At 48.0% G+C, this 22,070-nt stretch overlaps 2 protein-coding genes across 11 annotated transcripts in view; both read right to left on the reverse strand.

Annotated features, from left to right (window-relative positions):
- KDM4B (lysine demethylase 4B) overlaps positions 1–12,106 on the reverse strand; it is a 92,391-nt gene extending 80,285 nt beyond the window's left edge. For 3 of the 8 annotated variants that reach the window (XM_082072288.1, XM_082072285.1, XM_082072284.1), the window contains exons 1-2: positions 11,908–12,103; positions 1,073–1,229 (exon numbers count right to left, since the gene is read on the reverse strand). In XM_082072288.1, coding sequence (XP_081928414.1) covers positions 1,073–1,207 — 135 coding nt within the window. In that variant the 5' untranslated portion in view covers positions 1,208–1,229; positions 11,908–12,103. Of the gene's footprint in view, positions 1–1,072; positions 1,230–11,907 lie in introns of all 8 variants that reach the window. The other 5 variants (XM_082072286.1, XM_082072290.1, XM_082072283.1 and 2 more) reach the window with 4 other exon arrangements.
- Positions 12,107–13,997: 1,891 nt separating this feature from the next.
- Positions 13,998–22,070, reverse strand: part of UHRF1 (ubiquitin like with PHD and ring finger domains 1) — a 28,838-nt gene continuing 20,765 nt past the window's right edge. For 2 of the 3 annotated variants that reach the window (XM_082072296.1, XM_082072294.1), the window contains 10 exons: positions 21,500–21,623; positions 21,301–21,408; positions 20,515–20,619; positions 19,556–19,662; positions 18,518–18,680; positions 18,277–18,414; positions 17,155–17,266; positions 16,879–17,036; positions 16,537–16,635; positions 13,998–15,443 (listed from right to left, as the gene is read on the reverse strand). In XM_082072296.1, coding sequence (XP_081928422.1) covers positions 15,297–15,443; positions 16,537–16,635; positions 16,879–17,036; positions 17,155–17,266; positions 18,277–18,414; positions 18,518–18,680; positions 19,556–19,662; positions 20,515–20,619; positions 21,301–21,408; positions 21,500–21,623 — 1,261 coding nt within the window. In that variant the 3' untranslated portion in view covers positions 13,998–15,296. The remainder of the gene's footprint in view (positions 15,444–16,536; positions 16,636–16,878; positions 17,037–17,154; positions 17,267–18,276; positions 18,415–18,517; positions 18,681–19,555; positions 19,663–20,514; positions 20,620–21,300; positions 21,409–21,499; positions 21,624–22,070) is intronic. The other variant, XM_082072295.1, reaches the window with a different exon arrangement.

The raw sequence follows: 22,070 nt of genomic DNA on the forward strand, positions 1-22,070 counted from the left end.
AGCTGCCAATGATTCTGGGCTCAAGATCAGAGAACAATCAGTAGGACATTCAGCGGGCACGCAGAATGAAAAAACGAAATATCCGCAATCTAATTTGGTGTAAGGATTAACCTAAAGTTACAGGGGCTGGAGGACAAGTTATTGATTTTCATGGGCACGGTTCCTCCAGGATATGATGAGCTTTACTTCCATGACAAGGCTCTGAGCTGCAGTTGCAATAGAGACATGCAAAAAATAACTTGAAATGCTCAGATTTAGTCCTACAAGTAGAGTAATTTCCTTACAACATCTGGAATTCACCAACAACCTTTATTAAAATAATCTACCCTAACAGACTCATGGAATGTAATTGCTACTACACTCGAGCGGACAAGGAAACATTTCACAGAGCTTTTTATCAATACCCAGCTCTATTTAGAACTGTAATAAACCCAGTAATTGACCTATGTTTTACAAGAAATAAGAGTTATTTCATGCCCAACAGCTTTATTTGTCTGCTGGGCTTTATTAAGTTCTGCTAAATGCTGTATGTAGCAACTACAGAACAAAAGATCTCCCTCGGCCTACGGTGCGACACCAAATGGCCATAGAAAAGCCCTTTCTAAGTGGGCAGCCCTGATTCTTTCCAAGCAGTTGTACTGGAATTCAGAAGCTTCACATGGAGAGTTCACACGTTTCATCAGCTTTGGAGGAAAGATGTGGGTGGGAAGGTGCTTTAGAGCCGGCTGGAGAGCTGCTTCCTGAAGGCCAAAAAGGCTTTCGGGAATTTGGGAACTGCGTGTGGATACACTGTGTGTATGCTCAGAAACAGCAGCAGGGGTTGGAAATACCCTTAACCCATCTCTGCAGGGGCTGGAGTGTCCTTTTCCAGTTAAGATTTAGGAAAAGCCATCCTGCAAATAAAGACTTCTAAAGAAAGGCCTGTAACTCCTCTACCTTTCCTCTCCTGATAAATTGTCCTTGCGACCTCTGTTTCAGTTTTCAACCCCACGCTCCGCTCCCTACATGAAAGCGAACTAATCAAACCTTATGGCCACCTGGGATAAAGCCGAGCCCAGGAAGGACAACTCACCTTGGCCAGCCCTGCCCGGTGAGCGCCCTGCGATTCCATGTAGGCGATGTACTTCCCAAAGTCCCGGAATTCCTCCAGGGTGGGACGAAAGGTCATAATCTTACAGCCAGGGTTCTGCTGGTTTTCCGACCCCATCCTTCTAGCACACTGGCAGTGCCTGGAGACGGGAGACAACAAGGAAAAGAAAGAAGAGAGGAAGTTAATACTGGTTTAAAAGGTTTGTTTTCTTTTGATGTGCTTTTAATGAATTTCACAGCAAGGCATAGATTGATTTTTCATTTCTCTCCCCGGCTCCGCCAAGGAAGTATTTGTAAGTATTTGTAAGTACCATCCTCTAACACAAAGAGCTCTGCCCGAAAAATCCACTTAGTTATTTGTCGGCAGGACCCTAAGAAGGCTCAAGTATCAGGGAAGTCCTGTTACCGGTATCATCTGAGACTGGACAGAGCCTAAATATAGATGCAGAGCCAGCATCGGCCCCTCGGTTCATCAGAACCACCCTCAGAGCTGCCCCTCAAAGCGTTTTCCCCACCAGAATGCTCTGTGGGCTTGGGTTTCCTGACCCCATCTTTCTATTCTATTTTGGTTGCAAACGTAACTATGAAAATCTTCCCCACGGCAGCACATACAATATGCTCGAGTTATCACGAGAGGGCAGTACGGAGCTTCTGCTTTGTCAAACGCGACTTTGAAAGCACAAGCAAAGTATGTCGGGATTTAAATTGATTTTGAAGTAGCCAAGAAGTATTCCAGATGCTACTAAAAATCCTCTTTGTGTTAAGAAAACCCAAACAAAACAGAGCAACACTGATATATTGTTGCTTTAATCAGCGAGCACGGTACAACTTTCCAAAACTTTCATGTAAAGAATGGACAATGGTCTGCAAGTCTGAGCCCTCCCAACCCAGTCTTTAAAGGAATTTCATGCATCAAATCGCAGCCTCTCATGTGCTGGTCCAGCCCTGCAGCACCTCCTGCTGCCTCAGATTATGATCTATAGCCATAAGAGCAATTCACTACACAAATATTTTCCAGAAATACAAGAGGAAACAGCATTTTCCATCCTCAAGATGAACGGCAGGAGCTGACAGGGCATCCATCTGCCAAAGGTCTCCTCCAAACTACGGAGAAAAAACAAGAAAATATGGCTGATACCCCAGGTTCCAGTGTAAGTTGGGGAATGACCTATTAGAGAGCAGCGGAGGGGAAAGGGACCTGGGGGTCCTGGGGACAGCAGGGTGACCATGAGCCAGCACTGGGCCCTTGTGGCCAGGAAGCCAATGGGACCTGGGGTGGGTTAGAAGGGGGTGGTCAGTAGGTCAGAGAGGTTCTCCTGCCCCTCTGCTCTGCCCTGGGGAGACCACACCTGGAATCTTGTGTCCAGTTGTGGCCCCTCAGTTCCAGCAGGACAGGGAACTGCTGGAGAGAGTCCAGCGCAGCCACCAAGATGCTGGAGGGAGTGGAGCATCTCCCGTGTGAGGAAAGGCTGAGGGAGCTGGGGCTCTGGAGCTGGACAAGAGGACACTGAGGGGGGACTCATTCCTGGGGATCAAGATGGAAAGGGGGAGTGTCAGGACGATGGAGCCAGGCTCTTCTGGGTGACAACCAGTGACAGGACAAGGGGCAATGGGTGCAAACTGGAACACAAGAGGTTCCACTTGAATTTGAGAAGAAACTTGTTGGGGGTGAGGGTGGCAGAGCCTGGCCCAGGCTGCCCAGGGGGGTTGTGGAGTCTCCTTCTCTGCAGACATTCCAACCCGCCTGGACACCTTCCTGTGTCACCTCATCTGGGTGTTCCTGCTCCATGGGGGGATTGCACTGGATGAGCTTTCCAGGGCCCTTCCAACCCCTGACATTCGTTAATTCTGGGATCCTGGTAAAGAGTTGGAAGAAAAAGCAAAGTGACTGTTGGAGAGGGGGGACGCTGATGGAAACCATCCCCAAACTTTGATTCCACCGCAATCTCACTGAGATTGTGTTATTTTTAACGCGGGTCTAGAAACGCCAGCGAGTTCCCCCGCTGGGCAGCACCGGGTTGGGGAAAGAGCTTCAGTTCCGTCCTGAGGGATCGGTGCCAGCACCATCTGCTCCAGGGATCCCTTCCCGGGATCGGCAGCTTTACCGCAACCAGGGGAAAAAATATAAAGAGTCAAAGCCAGGTTTTATTCCGTCTTTTTCCTCAAGATCATCTCCAGCAACGGCCGGTGTTATGCTTTGAACTGGGAATGAATAATCAAAATATCTGCTCCAGGAAGGGGATTAAAAACCACTTCATGCAAAGCTTAATTAATTAATTAAAAGGTCTAACTGCCTCAACACAAGCAACGTCACCCAGTACTCTGAAAACTCTGTAGTTCAGAGATGACAAAGCACAAGTTTTTTCCATGTTTAATCCCATCTCTTTATTCTACGGGACATGTTAACTGCTACCCTAGATAACGTTGCTGCAACATACGCTCATCTAACTAAACTAATTAAGCTATCATAAAAATATAGCCAGGGAGCTCCTGGGAAGGGAGAATCAGTTCAACAGCTTCAGTGTCCAATTTCTTAACTGCTTTGCACCAGTGTATTTCGGATAAATTGTCTCAGTATTTACTGGTGATTCCTTCGCAGCTCCTGGTTTTACAAAGGACCAGAGGCAGTGGGACAAGCCCAGGGCTGCAACAGGAGTTTCCTTGTGGGATTTTCAGGATATCCTCACATAAAAACCAGTGCTGTAACAGGCTCACCAGGAAGGTTTCACAGCAGAATCCAACTGTTCTGAGAACACCCAAAGCTTTTTTCATTCACAGCTCTGCCGTGGAAGTAGAGTAGATGGTGATGATGTGAACAAAATCTTCTCTTCTCACTATTAATACTGAAAAGGATGATTTTGCAGAAAGAGTCTAAGTCCCTATTAGTTCTTGAAAAGAAGTAATAAGGTATTTTTCTCAGCTGGATGCATTCTGTTCCTTTGTGAGAGAGAGTAACAACCTGAAATGTTATGAAATACCCTCTAATTTGCAGCCGTGGTAAGAAAACCCTCAAACTTGTCTCCAGAGAGATGATCTCGATGGACACAAAGAGCGGAGTTTTTCATTTCAGTGACTTTTACATGAGAACCTTCCCTCTGAAACTGATGTGAACTGAGACACTTTTGTGACTAAAATCCTATACCTGTTGATTGAAACCTTTGTACGGCACAGAAAAGGCCCAAGAAACCCGGCCCAGAACGCCTTGTGCTTGCTCAAGGACTTCGGAACGGGGAATCCTCACTCCAGGGACAGGCTGGGACGTCCAAGCCGTTCCTGCTGCTCACTCGCTATCGATCGGCAAGAGCAGATAATTCCAACTCATTCTCCTCTGCTTCGGAGTCGGGGGTGACCCCAACAGAAGGTTGTGACTATCAATAGAAACAAACCCACCTTTAGGCACCAGCACCGGAGGTAAACATTGAAAATAGAAAGCAAACCAGTCCTGCTTCGCCATAAACCTCCGTTATCAATCCGGATTTGAACAGTAAAAACACAGGCGGAATTTATGACAAGGGACTCGCTCTGTTTATACACTAAGACGAGAAGACCATCTTTAATCTTGCTAAACAAACTGAACGTGCTCTCTGGGATTATCAGTTTCTGTGATAAAGCAGAACCCTGCACCTCCAGAGCCCTTTACAGAAGGCACCAGGTCTAAAGGTGAACTCCTACCCAAGTGACATATGTCCTTGCTACCATATACATTACACTGTATACACCTGGCAAAACCACTTTTCAACAACCTGCTGCCTCTCCAAAGGTGCCATTTTTCACCATCACCCCCCCCAAAAAAAAAACCCTCATCCTGGCTTTTCGCCAAAGGCCTTGAAACCATACAACCAAAATTCAAAAAGATGAAGGAAAAAGCCCTTTGGAACATATGCCTATAGCAATTAAAAAAAAAAGGAGAAAGTAGGCGTTCAAAATCTGGTAGACAAAACCATTGCGTGCAAGCCACAGGCAGCAAAAATAACGTTGTGAGAAGAGGATACAGAGCATCCGCAGTGACTCCACAATATTCCACTTGGGTTGTGTTGGAAGGGGACAAAAAACACAAGGAAATATCCCCCCGAGCAGAAAATACAGACGTTACTGTGCTTGCACGGCAGTGGGCACACGCGCTGGCACCGCCGGCACCCCCTGCCCAAAGAAAAAGCAGCACAGCCATCAAAATCCCACCGAGCAAACAAAGCACTGGCCGCACTTTGAAGCGAGAGGAAATTTCACAGCGGTACCAACTTGGAGAGCAACTGAGCTCCCGTCCGCGGCCATTTGTTCTCCTCCTGCGCCGAATCTGATGATTTGTCGTGCCATGGTGCAAAGCGATTGGGGAGCTGACTCTGGATACAGGGCTTTAAAATACAACTTTTACAGCAACAGTGCAAAGTCACAGAATCACAGAATCCCAGAATGTCAGGGGTTGGAAGGGACCTGGAAAGCCCATCCAGTGCAATCCCCCCATGGAGCAGGAACACCCAGATGAGGTGACACAGGAAGGTGTCCAGGCGGGTTGGAATGTCTGCAGAGAAGGAGACTCCACAACCCCCTGGGCAGCCTGGGCCAGGCTCTGCCACCCTCACCCCCAACAAGTTTCTTCTCAAATTTCAGTGGAACCTCCTGTGTTCCAGTTTGTACCCATTGCCCCTTGTCCTGTCACTGGCTGTCACCCAGAAGAGCCTGGCTCCATCCTCCTGACACTCCCCCTTTCCATATTGATCCCCAGGAATGAGTCCCCCCTCAGTGTCCTCTTGTCCAGCTCCAGAGCCCCAGCTCCCTCAGTCTTTCCTCACACGGGAGATGCTCCACTCCCTGCAGCATCTTGGTGGCTGCGCTGGACTCTCTCCAGCAGTTCCCTGTCCTGCTGGAACTGAGGGGCCACAACTGGACACAAGATTCCAGGTGTGGTCTCCCCAGGGCAGAGCAGAGGGGCAGGAGAACCTCTCTGACCTGCTGACCACCCCCTTCTAACCCACCCCAGGTCCCATTGGCTTCCTGGCCACAAGGGCCCAGTGCTGGCTCATGGTCACCCTGCTGTCCCCAGGACCCCCAGGTCCCCTACGCTGCTCTCTAACAGGTCATTCCCCAACTTATACTGGAACCAAGTCACCGTCGCAAACCACAGCCTCAGAGTTTCAAACATCTGAAACAACTACAGGAAAAGTTTCAGTGGATTACACTTTTCTAGAATGCACACTTATTACAAATTCTCCTCCTACAATGTCGTCTCTCTTCCCCAAACAGGAGACCTTGTTATCTCCTATTATATATAAACCGGAGTTTGCACATGCCTAAAAATGGATTGAGGGGTACTGGTGCTCTTCAATCGAATTGCCCTTTTATTACACAACACTGAACCTACTAACTCTTAATCTAATCAATGCAGACAACAAACATCACTGCACTTGTCACACCAGTAAAACTGCTGTTAGCACTTAAGAAAATGAAGTTCACAGCTCATTACGCTACGTAAGGCCAGTGAATTATGCAGCCTTGCAGGAAACTATCCAAGGACAACCCACAGCAAACCAAGGCAGGGAAGTGTAATAAGTCCTAGATAGCAAGGAAGAAAAAAAGAGGAGAAGATCTAAATGAGGCACATCTAAATAGCTTAGATAATTGAAGACATAAAGAAGTATCCAGCACAAAGCCTAAAAACCAGTAATATAGAACAAATTACTCATTTCAATGCTGAAAACGCAGCAGCTCGCTCTTTGGGGCAGGAATTCTGAGTGCAGGAAGCTGCTAGCAGGCAACTAATTTACTGTTCGAGCACTTTAGAAAGACAAAGAGAGATGCCCTATCTTAAGCAAGGTTTGTAAATCATAACAACAAAACCTTAAAACCCCTCTTGCCCTCCGTTTTTCATGATAACCCTCTGGATGTGTCAGAGCACGACCAGAGCCTGGCAGCACCGCATATCACAAAAGAAACTGAATATCAATGGTAACAAACCTTCTCATCTTGTTTCAACACCCAAATCGTTCAACCTTTTAATTTCAGCAACTTACCGGGCAATTTCCCTTGAAAACTCCTGTCTATTGATCCAAATGTATCTACTAAACCTCCCCTGGCCTTTCAACAATAACTGGGAAAAGAGAGGGTTGACTCATCTGAGAGTAAAAATAGCCAAGTTTGCGGCCCGTGAGTTTTGCCCAAGGCTACTGCACGTCCCGGGCAAACTCGAGATGAAAATAGGTGTAGATTAAAGGGGGGGGGAATAAAAGAAGCTGATCCTCAGCTGAAAAGTTACAAAATGAAACAAAAACCCCAACGAAATACAGCTCAAGTGTGCCCGAATTAACTTCTTGTTCTCACTTCAGATTGCTGAGAAATTTCACCAGCAACATAATAAGAATTCTGTTAATGAAAGAATTCTTTAAATCCACTTGTAACTCAATGCACGACGCTCCAATTCAATGCAAGTGATACAAACTTGAGTCTATTATTACCAGAAAATGTATGCCTTTCAGAAAACTTGACTGCACCGCTTTGTACAAAAAGGCAATTCCTATATCAGATTAATACCTTTATGAGCACTAATTCCCACCAGTATTTCCTCAACAAACCTGCCACAGCCCCAAGCCTGCAGTAACATCCTCAGGAACTTGCTCAACTTCTTCTCCAGGTCGTTTCAGATTTTTCTAAGCTGGAATTTGAACAAATGTGGTTGTTCTAAGTGCTTTCGACTATTTTGCCACCGTAAAATCAAAACCTTGGTTGTTTTTTTGCACAAGGTGCTTTAGGTGCTGCCCGGAGTGGGTGCGACACACTGACCCAGATTCCAGGCTTAAGAGCAGCTGCATTGCCAGAAAATCATCTGCTGGGGGAGAAACTGAGCAAAAGGAGAAGCCAGGAGGGGAGCAGAAGCATCTCACAGCTCGTACAGCTCCACAACTGCATTTTAACACAACATCCACCCTCATCCGCACCTGTAAACAGCTTAAAACCCTCATCGGCACGGGCAGGAGCAGGAGGAACCCCACAGTCTGCTGTTTGGCATTTCTTATCTCATTTCATCTCCATTTCACACTTCTTAACCAAAAGCGCAACCGAAAGGAGTGAAAATTTAAAACCCCAAATAAAACAAAACCTGGGAGACAACCGAGCGAGTTTCACATCACCAGACAATTTCAAAGCTCTCCCAGCTCTGTTTTATCGCCGTTCTTCTCTCTGGAAGCTACAGCTCCAAACCTTAACACGTTGATCCAGCCAAAGCTGCTGGGGTTGCCAACACAGAACTGAGAACAAACATATAAACTTCATATAAACTTCTTATCTACAACAAAAACCCCACAGAGGCTCAAAGTCCTGCCCGCTACCCTGAATGCCTATGGGATATTGCAAAGGAATATCAGAACACCTCAGGAAATCCTTAGGCCACATTCAAATACAGTATTTTTATCAAATAGGTTTAGGAAACAAAAGAACGATCTGTTTTCTGAGAAATGGGGAATTGTGGCTTGTTTCATGAGCCTTCTGAAACAGCAAAGGAAATAAAGAATTAAGTTACAGGCCCTTCATGACATGACAGAGACACACAGACCAAGGACCTGATATTACGGAGGAATATTAGTACAGAATATGAACGTGTTCTCCTGTGTCAGCGACCATGCAGTAAGAACACCATTGAGGAACCGCTTAATTCATAACACAGAATCATTTACTCCATGAAAACGTATATGAAAATAAGTACCTTAGTTAAGCCTTGATAATAAGTGATTATATTAATAAGTTGTGACAAAACACATTTGGTCCAAAACAAAGCTTAAAAAAATATCTTACAAAGCAACGACCAGTTTACTGCAAATACTGAAAACATGGAAACACCTTCCTCATCCCACTGTCATATTATCCCGAGAACAATAACATGCCATTAATATCACCAAACCTATGGGAAAAGGTAAATTCTGCACTACTCCGGGATTTCAGTTTGCTAGTGCAAACGGACAAACCACCTTTTGGTTGTTCAATAGAAGACAAATAATCACTTCAAGCAGCGCCCTGCACAGCCACAGAGAATCCTGATGGCATCCAAATATATCAAGCAAATCCCTGGCTTTCAGAGACATATTTAGCTGTCATCCATCTTTGCCATTAACAGATGCGATATTGCAAGCGAGGCTGCGTGTAACACACGGACAGACAGACAGGAACAGGCGCTGCAAATCCTTTCCAACAGCACACAGTGAAACCTTAAAAAGTGAGGCGGAAAAGGTGGAAAACTCACCAGCCTGTGGGTCTATATTGTCTAGAATTAATTAAAATGAAATAAAGTTTATCATCCCTCTGACCACAAAGAGATTTTCCTAACGCGTGAACCGATACGTGGTTGTCTCAGCCTTATTTCTATTTATTTTTACTTATGGGTGAGCTTCCCTATTCATCAAAATTAGATGTAAATGCGAAGGTTAATTACAGCCACCTGAATGGCAACGCATTGTTTAGTGTATCACAGCTGGATGTCCTAAAAGAAAATGAGAGTATATAACTCTTGACAAATGTACAAGAAAACCCCACACACTGAACAGGCTCATCCAGCACAGCTGGGCAAACTGGTTTTCCCAACTTGAGACCTTTTATATGGAAATAGTTGGAAGTTTTCAGAAGTTGCCTCTATTTTGGATCATTTAAGATGCCGAGTGCCTGCAGATCTGTAAAACAACGTTATCTGGCAAATGACAGGAGGTGACGGCAGCACTAGAAATAGTTTTCCCTTCATTTTGCTCCAAGAGCTCAGCTGAACAGGCCGGTAAGCGGTTCCAACACCGTGTTTGCACTATCTAGAGGAAATAGGTGGATTCACTGTCCCTGGAAGCGCGTTTCTCTATCGACCTCTCACCAAAAGCTGGTGAAACCCCTGACACACGTCATATAAAACCCCATATTCGCCCTGAAGTCACACTTTGAATGTCAGACCCGTGGACTTTGTTCTTTTGCCCACGTGTTCTAACTTACTGAGAAAACTGACTTCTGTATCTGACACCATATACTCGCTGGTGCCACTGGGCTGGTTAAGCAAATTACCTTGAAAAGGAGCCAAAAAATGAGAATAATACATTACTGAGTGTTGAACAGCATTTTCCCATCAAAAGATGTTTCAGTGAGGGTCTTACTGAGGCGAACTGTAGCTCCATATCCAGCTACATGTATTTTGCATAGGAGCAACTCCTACCACTAATGAGAAAGAAGCTGCCGACTCCTTTGGCACTGGAGTCACTCTACCTGCCTCAGCTTCTTCCACTTATTACAGGGGAACCTCAGAATTAGGAACTTACTGTCCAAAAGCAATTAATTACCCCTCCATACACCAACGGTTAGTTTATGTAATTGCTGAAACGTAACTGTAACTTTTAAGTGCTAGTCTTGAGATTTCGAGTGATAACGTGAATCTTAACAAAACAGACAAAGGAGACGGCAGAAAAAATGATAAGTTCATAAGAAAGAAGTGACTTAATGTGTGTGAAAAGGGGAAAAACAACGCTACTAGGTTTCTGATGAACAGCATTCCATAAAACTGACTCCTTTTGGTTAAAGGCAGCCTAACTTTGGAATGGTGAGGCTTGACATAACACAATGATGTATTTACACCACCCCAGCACAAACTGGGTCACACAGCAAAACTCCAGCAGCGCAAGAACCGCCCGTGCCCGCGAGCAGCGCCGCTCCCTGCAGCGGCTTTAACGAGAAGCATCAAAGTTAAGGGGCACGTACAAAACTAAATCTAATTCGGGACTGTAATCCTTTAAAACAAAGCGGTCCAAAGGAGTCTTTTCGCAACACATCCAGCTCCTACACACCTCCATACAACATCTTCACCAATGCGGATCAGTGTCAAAGCAAAGCCAAGTCCCACCTCTGATGGTTTCCTAAATAGCTTCCGCTTCCACCGCACATGACATCCCGAAAGAACCTCGTACATCTCCTATTTATTTGTTTTAAAAAGGGGCGAACTGAGCAGCTGAAACCCAGGGCAAGTCAGCAAAGCGTGACCGGACAAACAATTCCTGCGTTTGGCAGTTTGGGACCGGTCACCTCGCTTGTCCACCCCGTACCGTGTGTGCCCAAGGGGCGAGGGGAGGGAGCTGTGTGTGCAGCCAGGGCTGCTCCTGTCCGCCTCCGGCTTATTACAACAATAAAAAAGCTTCGATAGGACCTTAAGACTTTGACAGTTTCCGGAGGGGGAAAGAAAATCTAAAAAAAAGGGGGGGAAAAGGCCGGTGTCATGTTGTCGGTGCCGGGTTTCCTCACACCGGGCCCGCTGCTCATCGTCCCGCGGCCCCCGGAGCCCCCTCACCCCGCGGAAACCCCGCTGGAAACCGCCGGTTTGTCACCCATCGTACCCAGAAACCGGCTGTGGCGGGGAACAACCACCGAGACGGCGCCGCTGCCGGTACCCCCGGGGCCTCCCCCTCACACAGCACAGCCCTGCGCTGGAACGCCGAGCTCCCGGGGGGACCGGGCCCGGTGAGCGGCGGGGGGGACACGGTACGGGGGGGCTCTCGACACAAAGCGGGCGGCGGGACCGGGAGGAGCGGCCGCAACGGGCCCGGCCGCTGTCCCGGCCGCACAGGCCGGTGTCTCCGGGGCCCGGCCGGCGGAGGGAGGCGCGGCGGCCGCCGTCCGGAAACGAGAGGCAAAGCCGGGGCCCGTCGCTGAGGAGAGGCGGTGGGGAAGGGACTCGGCCCGGGGAAGGGAGGAGGAAAGCCGGCGGGCAGCGCCGAGCCGCGGGGGGCTCCAGCGCCGCTGTCCCGGGGGTGGAGCCGCAGGCGGCGGCAGGGCCCCCGCGGGGAGGGAGAGAGGACGGCGGGCAGCCCGTACCTGAGCCCGCCGGCGGTCCCACTCGGCGGCGGCGGCGGCCCCGAGCTGCCCGTGAGCGGAGCGCCGAGCGGCCCGGCGCGGGGGGCAGAGCGGAAGGGAGGCGCTGAGGAGAGCGCAGCGCCCCGCGGCCAGCACCTGCCGCCCGCCTCCTCGCCTCGCTCGTTGGCTGCGGACGGCGCCACCTTCGCAGGGATTGGGCCGGTAGCCGCTGAGCGGCGGCGTTTTCTACCCATGGCGGAGTCTGTCACTGAACAACAAGAACAGCGCGTCCGTTGATTGGCCGGTTGCTCTGGGTAACCAACAGGCGGTGCAGGCGGTCGCCCGCACGTCGCTCAGGCGCTCTCCGCCAATAGAACGCGGCAGTTTGGAGACGGCGGCTCGCCCTCAGCTGCTATTGGGCGAGAGAGGGGTAAGGCGGGCTCCGATAGGCGGCGCGGGGTGCCTGTCAGTGCTCTGCGCTCCGGCAGGGGCGCGGGGCGGTGAGTACGTGAGGAGCCGCACAGCAGCGCGAGGGGGGGCGCTGCGGCCGCCCTGCGCCAATGGGAGGACCCGCGCGCCCCCCCGGCTGAGGAGACTCATGGCGGCCGGGCCGGGGGAGACACCGTGAACCCGCCCTGCTCCCGGGGCATCGCACCCTGAGGGGTTTGACCCTGAGGTAGCGCTGGGAGCACAGAATCCCAGAATGTCAGGGGTTGAAGGGCCCTGGAAAGCTCATCCAGTGCAATCCCCCCATGGAGCAGGAACACCCAGATGAGGTGACACAGGAAGGTGTCCAGGCGGGTTGGAATGTCTGCAGAGAAGGAGACTCCACAACCCCCCTGGGCAGCCTGGGCCAGGCTCTGCCACCCTCACCCCAAACAAGTTTCTTCTCAAATTTAAGTGGAACCTCCTGTGTTCCAGTTTGCACCCATTGCCCCTTGTCCTGTCACTGGTTGTCACTGAGAAGAGCCTGGCTCCATCCTCCTGACACTCCCCCTTTCCATCTTGATCCCCAGGAATGAGTCCCCCCTCAGTGTCCTCTTGTCCAGCTCCAGAGCCCCAGCTCCCTCAGCCTTTCCTCACACGGGAGATGCTCCACTCCCTTCAGCATCTTGGTGGCTGCGCTGGACTCTCTGCAGCAGTTCCCTGTCCTGCTGGAACTGAGGGGCCACAACTGGACACGAGATTCCAGGTGTGGTCTCCCCAGGGCAGAGCAGAGGGGCAGGAGAACCTCTCTGACCTACTGACCACCCCCTTCTAACCCACCCCAGGTCCCATTGGCTTCCTGGCCACAAGGGCCCAGTGCTGGCTCATGCTCACCCTGCTGTCCCCAGGACCCCCAGGTCCCTTTCCCCTACGCTGCTCTCTAATAGGTCATTCCCCAACTTACACTGAACCTGGGGCTGTTCCTGCCCACATTCAAGACTCTACACTTGCCCTTGTTCTATTTCATTCCATTTTTCCCTGCCCAGCTCTCCAGCCTGTCCAGGTCTCTGATGGCAGCACAGCTTCCAGTGTCACCCACTCCTCCCAGCTCGGTGTCACCAGCAAACTTGCTGACAGTCACTCTATTCCCTCGTCCCAATCATTGATGAATATATTGAATAATACCGGCCCCAGCACTGCCCCCTGATGCTCTGCACTGGATCCAGGCCTCAACTGGACTCTGCCCCATTGACCACAACTCTCTGGCTTCTTCCCTTCAGCCAGTTCGCAGTCACCTCACTCCCCGCTCATCCAGCCGCACTCCCTCAGTTCAGCTGTGAGGATGCTGTGGGAGACTGTGTCAATGCCTTACTCAGGTCAAGGGAGATCACATCCACCGCTCTGCCATCATCCATCCATCATGCTAAACACCACTGCTCAGAACTGCACACCGAAACCTGTGCAGGAAGACAAAGCTTGTTTTCCAAATTCCACTTAATAACAACATCTTGAGGAATATCAAATTAAGTGTTTTCCCAACTACTTCGTAGTGAAAAATCATAATGGAAATATTAGGTCTTAGCAAAGAAAAGGTTTAGTATAATGGAACAGAAACACAAATTCCTGCACAAGCAATTAGGACTGGAAAGCTGCTTCAATAAGAGTTAAAGGAAAACAGGAACCACTTTCATCTGAAAAGATATTTATTTTGAGAACTTCAACTTGCACATTGTACAAAAAATTGACAAATTCAGCAAAAAACCTATAAAATGTGTATTTTTTCCCTAACATATTAACATTATAATTTTAAAAAGGGTAAGAGTTAAGTAAACCAAAAATAGGCACATTTGTTCCAGTCTGTCTGCAGTAAAGTGTGATTAAAAACATCCCTGTCTCGTTGAGGTATTAAACTGCAAACTTTGGTAATGGTAGAAAAAGACAAACTCATTCACAAAATTCAGCCTTTTCGGGGTCACGTACAAGAAAATGTTTCAGAAAAGAGTCAGAATTGGTTATTCTCCATTTCCAGGTAGAAACGCAGCGAAACAAAGGCAGAGAAATCATGTTACCATAATACACCCAGCGGTAGGAAGAAACATGAACGTCTGCAAATCCACACTCATCATTTACAGCTACAGTGTCGTGTTTTACCCCAATCCGGTTGGCAGGTTGAAACAATTCAGTGCTTATGAAATAAAAAGGAGAAATACGGTGGTTCAGAGCCCGTCGTTCAGCAAAGGACAAAAGGCACTTGAATGGCTTCAGCGATTCCCACAGTGGCATTTCTGGCGAGAGGGACAGGTCCCCAAAAGAAAGAAACCCAACTGAGGTAGAACTTGGTATTGCTCGAGCGCTTGGCTCCGCGCAAGCGGCTTGTTTCGATATGCAAAATTAGCAGGAAATGGCTTCTGATTTAGCAAATTTACTCAAAATAGTTCTTTCAAATAAAACAAAAGGCAAATACCCACTTGTGGTATTAAAAAAAAAGAGCGTAAGCCAGGAATCGTTTTGTACAAATCGAGCATCAAAATGCTGCCAAGGTGATGCACAAATCTACCTGTATGGCCAAATCCCCATTGAAGATTGTTCTAGCAACCGAGCCATTATTTTTTTAATTAAAGAAAAATAATATTAATTCAAAAAGAGGGGGCACAGGGGGCGCTCTGAGAACGTTGATCATCATTAGCAGCCTTACCAGAAGCACTTTGTAAGTCCATTAAAAAACAATAGAATTCTGTGCTGATGAATGGCAGCTTGGGGGGGGAGAAAAGAAACCAATAACAAACGTAAATTCAACATTTAGAAACAAAAACCCCACAAACATACAAAAGGATATTCCTTGAAGTTTATAGTTTTTTAAAACCAGGGAAGACTGTTTAAGGGAGTGGGAGAACACAGACTACTCTTATTTTCTTTTGTTTTTTACGCCCATTGAAACCCATTAGTAAGTCTGAAGGCAAGGAAATGAGAAGTGCTTTACGGAATCACCGTCCGTTGCCGTAGCCGGGGAAGAGCTGACTGAGAATGGTCTGCAGCGTTTTATTCACTTGCATGGTGTAGTTCTTGCCCAGGTCGTAGCGGCAGGCGGGACAGCTGTACACATCGGCCTTGAAGGATCTGTCCAAACAATCCTGGCAGGGGACAAAAGAACGGGTTAAGAAATCCAGATGTGCAGCTTAACTTCATCTTTTTATACCCTTGTTCATCCAGGTGCTGACAAGGCCGAGAAAGACACAAGCTGGAGGGAAGGCCTTGTGGCCAGGAAGCCAATGGGACCTGGGGTGGGTTAGAAGGGGGTGGTCAGTAGGTCAGAGAGGTTCTCCTGCCCCTCTGCTCTGCCCTGGGGAGACCACACCTGGAATCTTGTGTCCAGTTGTGGCCCCTCAGTTCCAGCAGGACAGGGAACTGCTGCAGAGAGTCCAGCGCAGCCACCAAGATGCTGAAGGGAGTGGAGCATCTCCCGTGTGAGGAAAGGCTGAGGGAGCTGGGGCTCTGGAGCTGGACAAGAGGACACTGAGGGGGGACTCATTCATAGGGATCAATATGGAAAGGGGGAGTGTCAGGAGGATGGAGCCAGGCTCTTCTGGTGACAACCAGTGACCCTAACCCTAACCCCAACCCAGGGGGGTTGTGGAGTCTCCTTCTGTGCAGACATTCCAACCCGCCTGGACACCTTCCTGTGTCACCTCATCTGGGTGTTCCTGCTCCATGGGGGGATTGCACTGGATGAGCTTTCCAGGGCCCTTCAACCCCTGACATTCTGGGATTCTGTGAAAACTCCTGTCATGATGTGCAATAGCACCCATGCGTCGGCACAGTCGCAGACAGCATTCAGGTATGGGGTGGAGATATTTCATTCCAGCACATTTCTAAATATCAACAGTTCCCCTGCAGCTGTTACAGGGTGTTGGAGCTTTGGCAACTTCACATCATTCTTCAGAACACAAACCCGAGCCCCACACGCCCTGTGAGTGTCCAGCAGGTTCTTCAGCACCTGCCGGGACCGCTGGAGCTCTCGTCAGCCTTAGAGGAATCGGAGCAGCGACAACAGTGGATGTTTCTTTAAAGCACAGACTTTTCTATGCCAAAAGAACCTGTATCAAATCAAAGATTTAATATATACACCTGACTCATGCTAAAAGACTAATTACCACCCAAACACCTCTCTCACCACTAAACAAGTCAGTTCAAGGCTCAGAACTCAGAGTTTTGTCCATCACTCACCTTGCACACGTTGTGTTGGCACACGGTTGTGACCGGCCGAAACACAACCTCCTGACAGCAAATGCACAGGAAGGCCTCTTCAACTTTATTTAGAAATTTCTGGAAAGAAAACATGGGAATCAACTTCTTCTTGCTGCTCTCTGAAAGATACAGCCAAAAAAACCCCACCTACCACCCTACATTAAGTGCAGGGGATTACTTTGGTCATAGAAAGTTTGTTTGTAAAGCTTAGCAAGGCTAAGGGGCTGAGGCTGTTGCTTTAATGCAGCCAAGAGGTTTGTGTCTGGGGACAGAACAGCAGTTGTCACTTTATTTCTGGAAAAAACAAAGCCCACGACATACCGGTCCATCTTTGAGAGCTTCTAGTACTTCATTCCACAGTTTTTCATTGGCTTCGTCGCTTTTGATAAGAGATTTTTGCTGAGATGTCAGCTTGTACGGCTCAACTTTTGTTTTCTTCGGAGTTCCTGTAGGAGAAGTGATGAGTGTCTCCTCCCCACCTGAAAGAAAACACAATAACTTTTTAAACACACAAACAAATGCAACCAGAAGAGAGTAACTAGGCAAAACGCACAAAAACCCACAGGGCTTTCATATCCACTTGCCTACTCCACAAACCTGCTGATTTCCTTTTCCTCCTCCTTTTCCCCAGGGTATCGAAATCATCGTCTCCATTATTTTCTTTCTCCTTGTCTTTGTTTGCAACGGCTTCAAGATACCCCTCAGGATACTGCAGTAAAACACAAAGCAAGAAGCATTCGATGCAAACATGCCACTTCATAGATGTAAAGATTGTTACATGTCACAAAATGATCCCTGAGATTCTTATTTTATGCAATAAATCTCTGCTCTTGCAGAGCTTTTACGTTGGCTTTGAGCCAACAGTGTGCCCAGGTGGCCAAGAAGGCCAATGTTGTCCTGTCCTGTATCCAAAAGAGCGTGGTCAGCAGGACCAGGGCAGTGACCCTTCCCCTGTGCTCTGCATTGGGGAGGCCACACCTGGAGTATTGTGGTCAGTTCTGGGCCCCTCAGCTCAGGAAAGAGATTGAAGTGCTGGAGCGGGTCCAGAGAAGAGCAACAAGACTGGGGAAGGGACTGGAACACAAGCCCTATGGGGAGAGGCTGAGGGAGCTGGGCTTGTTTAGTCTGGAGAAGAGGAGGCTTAGAGCTGAGCTCAGCACTCTCCAGAACTACCTGAAGGGCAGTTCTAGCCAGGGGGGCATTGGGCTCTTCTCCCAGGCATCAGCAATAGGACAAGGGGCCATGGGCTTCAACTCTGCCAGGGGAAATTGAGGCTGGAGATTAGAAAGCAATTCTGTGCAGAGAGAGTGGTCAGGATTGGAATGGCTGCCCAGGGAGGTGCTGGACTCAGCGGCCCTGGAGGTTTTGAAACTGAGATTGGCCATGGCACTTAGTGCCATGATCTAGTCAATGGGCTGGAGTTGGACCAAGGCTTGGACTGGATGATCTCTGAGGGCTTTCCCAACCCAGTCCATTCTGTGATTCTGTGAAACTATAGAAATTCTGTACAAAAAGGGGAGTTTTGCCCACTTAGCCTCCTGATGTAAAAAGAAAACAACCCACAAGACTAAAAGCACTTGTGTTCCCCTTGCTCTAAGGGGGGTTATCTTGACTATTACACAAGGATCGTGCTCAGTAAGAATGTACAATAGAAAGATTCCTGCGAATTCCATCAAATTCATTGCCCGGGGGAACCATGATGATGTCCCAAACGAGTACCTGCATTGTCAGGCCAAGCTTTTTCATCCTGTCCTTTCCTTCTTTGGTCCAAGGAGCAGGTTCTTCATCATCCCTCCTAAGTAAGTAACGCCACACTAAAAATCCAGATTTCCCCGTCTCGGGCCAGTATTTCACAACCTAAAACAAGTCGGATGCAATTCCATCATACACCGTGAAAACCCCTTGTCCGTAACCAAGTGATCTTTCCCTAATTCAGCAGGTGAGTTCAAATCCTTCTTACCTTATATATTCCATCGTATCTGTTCCCTTCGACGGGAGCGTATTTGCTGTGTTTGCCTCCTTTGACGTTCCTCACCACCCGGACCGGCTTCCCGGCCCTCCAGTCCTTGGCCTCAGCGCCGCTCTTGTCGTTGATGGGAGCGCTGCAGTTCAGAGCCAGAGCCCTGCAAGGGAAAGGCCCATCACCCCGTGTATTTACCAGGCACAACTCTGCATTCTGGAGTTGTGATTCTGCAAAGCTTGCATGGGAAACCAAATACCAAGAGGTAATAAAAACAACTAGATTACCCAGAGCAACACACTGGTAGTGGCATTGTGCTGAACCATAGCAATGGCTCCCGAGGACGCGGAACCTCCTGCTTCTTTGTAAAAACAATGTAGCCAGGAGCTCTGCTTGTTATTTTACATAGTAACATTTTCAAGTATCTTGAATTACACTAAGAATTCTGGGAGATAGAAATTAAGCCTCCTGGCTGGAGACCATGTTTTAAATACGTCGATTATTCATTATAGTACCTTAATGGCCCACCTACTCAAGTCCACGCTTATTTGTAAGAGCAACAGTTCAAAATTACAAGTGATCTGGTCTCCAAAGGTGACAAAAGGCTGCAAAGGTCTTCAGGTGACAGTATGAAAACTTCTACACTTGTTTACTGCTCCGCTCCTTAATTTCATAAACTCAGAGAATGGTTTGGGTTGAAGGGACCTTAAGGCTCACAGGTGGTTTGGGTTGGAGGGACCTTCCCAGCTCCCCCAGTGCCCCCCCTGCCATGACAGGGACATCTTCACCAGCTCAGGTTGCTCAGAGCCCCGTCCAGCCTGGCCTGGGATGTCTCAGGGATGGTTCATCCACCACCTCTCTGGCCAACCTGGGCCAGGCTCTCACCACCCTCAGGGCCAACAATTCCTTCCTCGTGTCCAGCCTGAATCTCCCCTCTTTCAGTTTAAAACCATCACCCCTCATCCCGTCACTACAGGCCCTTGTAAACAGATTCCCGGCTACTACTAAGGTCAGGAAGGGAGCGTCAAAGTTGCCAACCTGTTCATATTCGTGAGTTTTTGATCACAAGACTGTTCCGCTGTGCGTTTGTTTCCAGAAAGATCACGCCCTCCGCTCCCCGTATACGTGAAGGAATTTCCATGATCCTGAAACACACACAGATGGTTTTGACAGATTAAGAAAAAAACCACATTTCAGTAAAAGCAGCAGAGTCCTTTAATCAAGTAGCTTTAACACAGTATTCTCAGAAAAAGCAAAGATGCTTCCTCTGTTTAGGCTCCCCAGCTCAGTCTCTGGTCCTGTTATATTGTCAAGAGAGAAGAGCCAGGCTCCGTTTTCATAGAATCATTTTGGATGGAAAAGCCCCCAAGATCATTGAGTGCAACTGTTCCCCAACCCCTGCCCCATGTCCTGAGAACCTCATGTCCGTCTGTCCATCCCTCCAGGGATGGTGACTCCAGCACTGCCCTGGGCAGCCTGTTCCAATGCCCCACAGCCCTTTGGGGAAGAAATTGTTCCCCAGATCCAAGTTCTAAGAGGCGTTTGGGTGAAGAGGTGCGGGCAGGTAATGCACCGGTGATTCGCAAGAAGAACGAGCAGCAGGACCTGGTGCAGCCCCGTGCGGGTCAGGTTTGGCCAGCAGAACCAAACGGTACACGCAGAAGCAGAACGTCTGTCCCCAATTTTGTTCTGAACACTCTTCTGACACCGAAAGATCTGTCAGCACATACTGTGAGACTGTTCAAACTGCAGATACGATGGAGACCCTGAAAACACAGCTAAGGACTTGTGGATTAAAAGCTGTACAGATATTATATTTGATTTAAACACTCCTATTTCTCAGCATATTGTAGTTTGCCTAATTCTCTTCTGAGGAATGTAAGTTTCATCAAGATGGAGAAATGTCTGATATTGTATAAAAAGTAATTAAAGCCAAGTCTTTGTTTCAGCTGCGTGGTAGGTGGGTTCTCAGACATAAATAATGCAGATTCACTTACTATGTCATCTTCATAGCCGCCCGCCAGCACCAAGGAATAAGCGCCGTCGTTACTCCTGCCATGGATCCCCGCTACGTGCGGCCTGTGAACACCGGACTCGCTCACCTGAGAAACAAAACCAGAACAAGGTTTGCAATGCAACTGCTGTCAACAGGCTACAAACAATAACCACCCACTGCTCTTGAAAACAAGATAAGAAATAACACTATTTAACATTTGTTTTGCATATAATACAGGGTAAAACTGCTCTCGCCACTATCCTGAAAAAAACTCCAGGCAGGGGAAAGAAAAGTTGTTGTAAAAATTAAGCTGTTGAATATTTCAGTAAATGGAACATGTGGATATTATTTTGTGATGTCAGTTTAGAAATGTGCATCTTTCTCACTGAGATTTCTTATTGAAAAGCTCCAGGGATTTCAGAATAATGCAGATATTAAAATGCAACGCTTGTATAGGGGATTGGTCTTGAAAGACCTGCAATAGCAACCCTCATCTAATACTTGAAAAGAACACATCTCCAGGAGAAACTACTGGCAACAAAGATGTTTGGTTTGGGGGTTTTGAGTCACCAAAAAAAGCACTGAAGGAAAAAAAACCCAACCCACTGGACAATGCAGCATTAGTTATGGAACACTTGACCTGGACAAAGCCAGAATTCTTTCCGTTCTGCTCTTACATATCCAGTGACATACACTCCCCAGATTAACTGCTTCAGGTTTCTCACACGAGCTGGGTTATTCCCGTTTGTCTCCTACGGTGGCTCAGGCCGGTGATTCAGCTTCATACCTGAACTCGGAACTTCCACATGGTGCCAACCGGGATGCCGGGGATCGGCCCGTAGTGGTTGGAGGGGACGATGGTACATTCCTTCGTGCGACCCACGCAGGCCATACCCTGTTCCAAAGGGCGGGACCCATCAGCCAAGAATTACAAGGAACGAACACGCGCTATTCTTCAATATAAAACGGCTTTTGGTTGAACTGACCTTGCCCCAGTCTCTCCGCGAGGATGAATTAGCAGATGCCATCTTTTGTTTCTTTTTACTCGCTTTTAATCTCTCTCCTGCTAAAACCACCTCACTTGCGTCATTTCGACATTCAGGGCAATACCTAAAGTCACCAGTCAATGACAATTAACTAGTAGCAAAGCCTTAAACGAAAAGAGAATTTGCTCAAAACATACTGAGTTATGCTACAAATTCCCCAAGTGAAACAAGACAAGACACCGAGACAACTCTCAGCACCGGAATTAGACCTGTGCTTGCACCACCTTCTAAAGCCATTGCAGATGTGTCAGGAAACCAGCTGATTTCCTAAAACTCATTGTATAAAATGCTGAGACAGGACGCAAGCCATATATTTCACTATCTATATGCATATAGATATAGTTAGTGAAGTATGTCTATCACCATATATATTTCATATATAAACCAGTATATATTGCCAGCCTCATATGGTGATGGGAGCTGTGAATACCTGTAAGTGACCCATAAAAACCATGATACATGTTAAGCCTCCTGGCATCAGGTTGGCATATGGTTTACAGGTACCTGCACT

This window comes from Streptopelia decaocto (genome assembly GCF_964273445.1).
Source record: "Streptopelia decaocto genome assembly, chromosome: 24".
NCBI lineage: Eukaryota > Metazoa > Chordata > Aves > Columbiformes > Columbidae > Streptopelia > Streptopelia decaocto.